General features: G+C 51.0%; 1 protein-coding gene across 1 annotated transcript; it reads right to left on the reverse strand.

The window, feature by feature from the left end:
- Positions 1-4,232: 4,232 nt before the first annotated feature.
- Positions 4,233-5,827, reverse strand: LOC109775439 (ethylene-responsive transcription factor ERF025-like). The gene has a single exon (XM_020334193.4). It carries the CDS (start codon positions 5,069-5,071, stop codon positions 4,475-4,477), a length of 597 nt encoding a protein of 198 aa, XP_020189782.1. The 5' UTR covers positions 5,072-5,827; the 3' UTR covers positions 4,233-4,474.
- Between the last annotated feature and the right edge of the window lie 918 nt (positions 5,828-6,745).

Raw genomic sequence — 6,745 nt, forward strand, 5'->3', positions numbered from 1 at the left:
TGGTGAAGTTGCGAAGAAGTTGGAAGTCAACGGACCATGAGCATCGTTGCTGATGTACGGTCACACCGCTTTTGTCGGCATTTTTCTTCTCTATTTGCATTGTGTTTGATAGGCCTTTTAGCATTTTTCTTTATGTCTTCTGTTATTTTAAAACTAGTCTAGCTATGTGTGACGTGTACTTTGCCAATGTTTTTGCCCGAATAAACCGAGCAGCTATTCACCTTTTGTTCTTGCACAATGAAATCTTAGCAGCTCTCTTGCTAACTAAAAAGAAAACCTCCCAAATTTCTTATTGTTCACTTGGCTATTTCTCATTCACGTAAGAAAAGAAGGAAACCCTCGGGCCAGCCTGGCGAGCAACGACTAGTCTCGCGGTGCTGTGAAGATGAGATTCGCAGCTCAGCAAAGGCAAACGCAGGCAGGGTGGGGGCACGCGAATCGTACGGCCCGTGACCCCATGATTCGGACGGGCTCCGCTCCGCCTCCGCGTCCAACCAGCGCCGCCGTGCGGTGGCGCGCTCGCGTCGCCATCCCATTGGAATCCGACGCGCCAGGCGATCCGTACAAGCCCGGCTGTTGGGTTTTGTCGATCTGGCCCCGCCCCGGCCTGAGCTGCGTCGCCAACGGATGAGTATCCCGGCTTTTGCTCGTTTTTCGGCAGCGTGCGCGCAGAGGCTCAGGAGCTCAGATTAGAGCGCTTGGACCACCGGCGAGAGCCTGTACCTGCCGAACGAAGAACCCATGCTGCTGCCGGGCCGCGCGCAGCGTAAGGGTGGGCCGCACCGAGGGCCTTGACTTGTCGTCTCGTCAGCACTCCACTCATGTTTGCCTCGGGGGGAGGCGGACACGTGTTGCTCGCGGAGGCGGGCAAGTCGCTGTTTGCTGTGACACTCGAGCTACTGCTGTGATTTTTCACTCTTCTTCTTCTTAAATTTCACTTTTTTTTAGCATTTGAATTAATTTGCAGTCCTCCCTACTGCTCACCATATCAGTTAATATATAACTCCCAAACTGAAACATGATGTAATACTGAAACAAACAAACAAAATAAACCGTGGTAACATGTGTAACTTTAGATGGTTGTGATTTGAGAATGCTTCAGGCATCCAAGAATTAGCATCACATAGAAAAAAAATGGTTTACATATGGGTTATTCGGATTTATACACAAATTAGTGCTGGTGGCTTGGGGTGCACCCGTGCTTCCAAGCCACGGCATTGTGACCGCAACGTCATAGTTTTTTTTACGATAACATCAAGTACATTGGCACATCACATAAATTGAAGTCAAAACACACGCATTGAAATTTTATGGAATTGTAAGTAGATGTGTCATATATGAAAATTCAGCTTTTTGGATTTTCATTGGGAATCTTTGGTTAAATTGGTGTCACTGTCTCCGAACACTAGATATATTCTCAACTTACACATAGGACGTCTATGGTATTCCCTGATACCACGCCACAGAAGCACAACAAAAAATATATTGTTTGAGTGAATGACACAATGTGTATTTAACCTAGCACCAAAATTAAATATAAGTGATCGCCCCCTCCCCTCGCGTCGTCCTCCTGTGGCGACACGGGGGGAATCCTAGCCGCCGCTACTAGGAGCCCCCGCCGGCGGCCTCCCCCGCATCGCCGCCGCCAGAGGGCCGGCCGGCGAAGCCAGGCCGGGCCCCAGGAAGGTTGCGGCGGGGCGGATCTGGGCCCCCCGTGCCCCCAACCCCCCCAACGACGCCCCCGCCTTCCCTCTTCGCCACAGCGGCGCCGCCCCCCTGCTGGTCGACGACGGCGACGGATCCGGCCCACCCAGGGCGGCCTGGCCTCGCGCATCTCCAGCCGTCCACGCCCCCTCCCCTGCCATCCTCGGCCGCCGTAGCTTTCCCTCCCCACGCGCCTCCCCTCCTCTGCCCGCGACCCGGTCTCCTTCCGGCGATTCTCGGGCTCCCCTCCCAGCTGCTGCTCGAGCCTGCTTGTTGGCGGCGGCGGCCGGTTGCGGGGCGTTCGCAGCCTGCCCTCTCATGCAGGCGGCCCCTCGTCTCCAGCGGCCCTCCCCCTCCCCATGCCACGGTGGTGGCTCTCGCGTGGTGGCAGCGAGGTGTACGCGGTTGGGGCTGACTCGGGGCCCTTCGCGGCGGGTCTTTGCTGGTGTTGTTCCGGCCCCGGCGGCTACAGGCCCGCGTCTCTCCGGTGCCCTTTGCCGCCGGCGTCCTCCACCAGGATGCTCCGGCCCGGCGGTTGGGTAGCTGCGCCCCTTCCAGATTACCCAGCCTGTCGAAATCTCGACGGTCAAGGCCACGACAGCTCGGCCTGCGTGCTTCCAGCCCTTGCTTGCCGGCGTCGCCGAAAGCCGTCGTGGCAAGACCCCCACGTGGTTCGCCTCGCCGCCCGCCCCACCATGTACGCCTCAAAGCCCCCTCCTTTTGCCAGCTCCGGTGCTCCTGGGTGCGGTGGTGGTGCCACCCTCCGACGGCAGGTGTAGCCCCGCCAACCCCCCCACGACTCGGTGACTCCAATCAGCGTTGGCTCCCCCATCTACGATACCGGATTCGGCGGCTATGGGATCGCTCAGCTTCAGACCAGGGAGAGATCCCTGCTCGGCTCGCCGGTGCTGGCAGCGACGGCGCCCGCGGGTGTCGTTTTCCTCCATGGAGGCGCGCTGCCAAGGCCTTCTTCAGCTGCACCCCTCTTCGAGCTCAGGGGAAACCCTAGGTCTGGGTCTCCCGGACCGGATAGTGACGGAGCCTCGGCGTCGTTCTCCTTCTTGAAGGCACTATCTTGCTCGCTCGCGTCCCCGGTCTTGCGTCGGATGATGTTGGAGTTCTCGTTGGTTAGGTAGTGCCGCTCTTGGCTCGGGTTTGGTTGGTTAAGCTGTGATGTTTTCTTGTGTTTGGGCCGAGCATCCCTTGTCTCTCTGCTCCGGGCACCATGTTCACGCCTGCATGAGTTTGTGTCATGTGTTGTATCCTCTGTACTCATTCTTCTTCTTCTTCTATCAATGGAATGATACGCAAACTTTGTGTATTCGCGAAAAAAAATTAAATATAAGTTCCATACTTGTGTTTATCAATAAAAAACAAAGTTTTGTTATGAATAGTAGCCAAAGAACTGTTTGCTAAAAAGTTAGTACTATTCACCTTTTCTTGTACAAGTCAGCTTTTTCCTTTAATACGTCAAGCAAAACTGAATATAGAGTTTGTTTAGTCGATCTTTGGTCCAACTTCTAGGCAAACTACTATAGTAAAGTCTAATGACTTTTCCTGTTATACACACAGAAGGTATGTTGCCAAACTGGAGGATGATGTCATGGTTGTGGGGTTAGCGTTTTTATTTCCAAGAAAGTCTTTTTCTAGCTAGGCTCTCCATGGAAGTCTTGAATCTTGAATCCCTAAAAACAAGTCTTTGAATCTTGAAGACAATTTTGTTTTGCAGGGAAATATTATATCTAGCTATGTATTCATCTAGGGGTTTTGAAGTATTGCCTACTGTAAGTTCATGATCTCTTGTTACACCTATGATCACCATAATGATCGATCATGCCTTAATAAGGTAGTACCACCTCTGTTAAGATGTATTTTATGTCTCAAAGAGCTTGTAGTCGAAATTCTCTACACACTCCGATCCAAATTAATTGCCGCAACCTTTATACAATCTCTATACAACATTGAATAGGTGTTTGCGCCAATTAATTCGGATCCGATGGAGTAACTTATTTACTAGCAACACATTTTTATACTAGATAGTAACCGGCGAGCTAAGTTACATGTAGGAGACCAGCTGATCCCCAAAACATCAAAAAAAAAAAAAAACTGTACCCCAGCGGTGATCGGCTCTTTTCATCCTTTTCCACGGCCAACCACCCCAGGTCAAAAGCTCGCACATCAGCACACACTAGACTCTAGAAACATCAGCAACAAGCGTTTTAAAAAGGGTAAAGGTGGAGCTAGCGATGCACTGTGCGCACATCTTATAGCCAATCCACACCCACAGAATAGTTACAGTACAAACTTAATTACACAACTACGTGGTACATCCACATAAACAGTGCATACAGTACTCCTCGTGACCCACTCGACATTTTAGTCAAGTATCTGGCTGCAGCTTTATATACTGCCGAGCTCGGATATTTCAGACAGTGCCAAAGCTAGTGAAACTGGGGACCTTTTTCCCCTTCTGGCTTTCATCAAACCAGAAGGTCCAAAACACTTCAATCATAAGGGAAAAAAATACTCTAGAGATTGAGAGAAAAAGGGGTGAAGAAGTGCAAGGAGATCAGGGCAGACGCTAAACCCACATCTGCATGCGTTACCGGAGAGAAAAAACGGGTCTCAACGCCGGTACGCGCCTCCTTACCAATCCTCGTTATTTCAGGCTCCAAGTTCAGTAGTGGTGCTGTAGCAGCAATGGTAGTGGTACTAGTAGCAAGTCGCGACGCCATGGCATGGAGGCCATGATCGATCGATCGATCTATGGCTACGGGTCGCGGTAGCTCCAGAGGCTCTCCCCGGCCTCGGAAGGGTCCGGCGATTCGTCGGAGGAGTCGGGGCTGAGCCTCGGGGGGCTCATCATCATCCCGGCGGCCATGCTGCGCAGGAACTGCGGCGTCTCGAAGAGCGCCTCCTCGTCCAGGAAGAACTGGTTGAACCCAATGCCGGCTTGATCCTGCTGGGCCGCGCCGCTCGCCGAGGCAGCGGCGGCACTGCCTCCGCTCAGCTGCTGCTGCAGCTGCAGTGCGGATCCAGCAGCCGCGGGGGCAATGCCGCCGCCGGCGCGATCGTGCTGGACGGAGACGGCTGCGGCGGCCGCCGCCGCGCGGATGTCGTCCGCGGAGGTGGACGCCGGGGCGCGGCGCGTGGCGGCTAAGGCGGGGAAGTTGAGCGCCGCGTCGGGCCCGCGCAGCGCCTGGGCGGCCACGTCGTAGGCCACGGCGGCCATCTCGGCCGTCGGGAACGTGCCGAGCCAGATGCGGCGGGCCTTCCGCGGCTCCCGGATCTCCGAGACCCACTTCCCGCACCGGCTCCGGATGCCGCGGTAGAAGGGGTGCTTGCCCGACGACCCATGCCCAGACATTGATTGATCAGCTAGGGCAATGGCCGCACTACCCGACACTACACTACTGAGAAGGAATGCAGTATCAGTCGATGGGTGCGTGGGTGAGAGTGGTGACTGACTGCCGGAGTGTGCGCGTGCATGCAGTTCGCCGTCGGATAAATTAATGCACGCGGAGGAACTCCGCTATATAAGGGGGCCGCCAGGGAAGAAGCGCGCGGGCGGGAAGCGTGAGGGACGCCATGACACTCGCTCTCGATGAGCTGTTGCCCGGGAAGCAAACAACTAAGGTAATCGCAGCCACAGCCCCTTGCAGTTCCTTTCGGGCGTGTGGGGAAGAATCACGTCGCTTTCGGGCTCTCTAATCAATTTGCTCGTTTTCTTTTCTATCAAAAAAGGCGTAAATATTTGGCCTTTCGTTTTCCTTCTGTTTTCTGCATGGGTGATGGGATCTTTTGTACAGTATATTAGTGTTTTTCTTAACTATATACTACACGGAATGTTTTCTTATTTTTCTATAACCAGCGGTAATATTTTGTTTTGGGATACAGTAAGTTTATGGATTAGCTTTAGAGCAAGTATATAATAGTGGGCTTATAGCCCGCGTACATGACGTTTTTGCATATGTGGAGGAGAGAGATGAAAAAGTAAGGAAAGTGGACTTTCATGCAAGAGCCTAGCTATATGCGGATTTGTAGACAAATACAATAATGTGAAGAAAGAGAAAAACAGAAGGTTGAAAAAAGTAGTAATATTATAGCCAACCTTATAACTCACACTACTATATGAGTGACTATAGATGATGGCTATACATGACATGGCAGTTTCTTGTAGCCATCAGAGCAAGTATAATAAAGTACAGTCAGTAGGCTGTAAGAATTAAAATATTGCATGTTTGCTGTGTTGGATGAGAGAGAAGAGAGAGAGAAGGCAAGTGGACGGTAGATTAACAGCCGGCTGCAGCACTTTCTCCAAGAAACAATGTGAGAGTGTAAGGTGAGCCATCTAATGAAGTAATACTACTTAGTAACTAGCTACTATACATGCTGGTTATCAGGTTGGTTATAAATGATGTGTCAATCTCATTTAGCCCATCGTTGACTATACTATTAACCATGCTCTCAACTGGCTATACTATTAACCATGCTTTTATGGAGCTGCACCTTTTGAAAAGGAAAACAAGGCTTTTAGATCCATCTCTGGTTCTTATCGAGGTGTGTGCAGTAATTAACTTCTTATGAGGGCATCTCCAACAGTTATATGTTCATCGTTGGTTAAATTGCCACATAGAGAGTTTTGATGACATGACATATAATAAAAGAAGAGAGAAAATGAAATCGTATGAACCTGAAGCAACGCTCCAGGCACAAGCTCCGAGGCAAGCCTGTTCATTTCTTCAATATTTAGTGGGTCCGCCTGGTTGTTTAACATACGTTTAACATACGCCCCATTAAAGAGCTTGTATGATGTACTATTGATTACAACACTTATACCAATGATTGAACATACAAACTGTTGCAGATAGCCTAGCAAGTGAGCTGGCTTGTATTTTTTACACTGACATATTCTTTGATTGTGACATTGCTAAGGTAATTCAGAGAAATATTTCCGACTTAAGAGTGAAACAAGTTGCTTACAATTATGAGATAGCTCCAGGGAATGGACCTGATATATTGGCACTAGGGTTAGTTGACC

The sequence above is a fragment of the Aegilops tauschii genome, chromosome 2 (genome assembly GCF_002575655.3).
Source record: "Aegilops tauschii subsp. strangulata cultivar AL8/78 chromosome 2, Aet v6.0, whole genome shotgun sequence".
Classification (NCBI taxonomy): Eukaryota; Viridiplantae; Streptophyta; class Magnoliopsida; order Poales; family Poaceae; genus Aegilops; species Aegilops tauschii.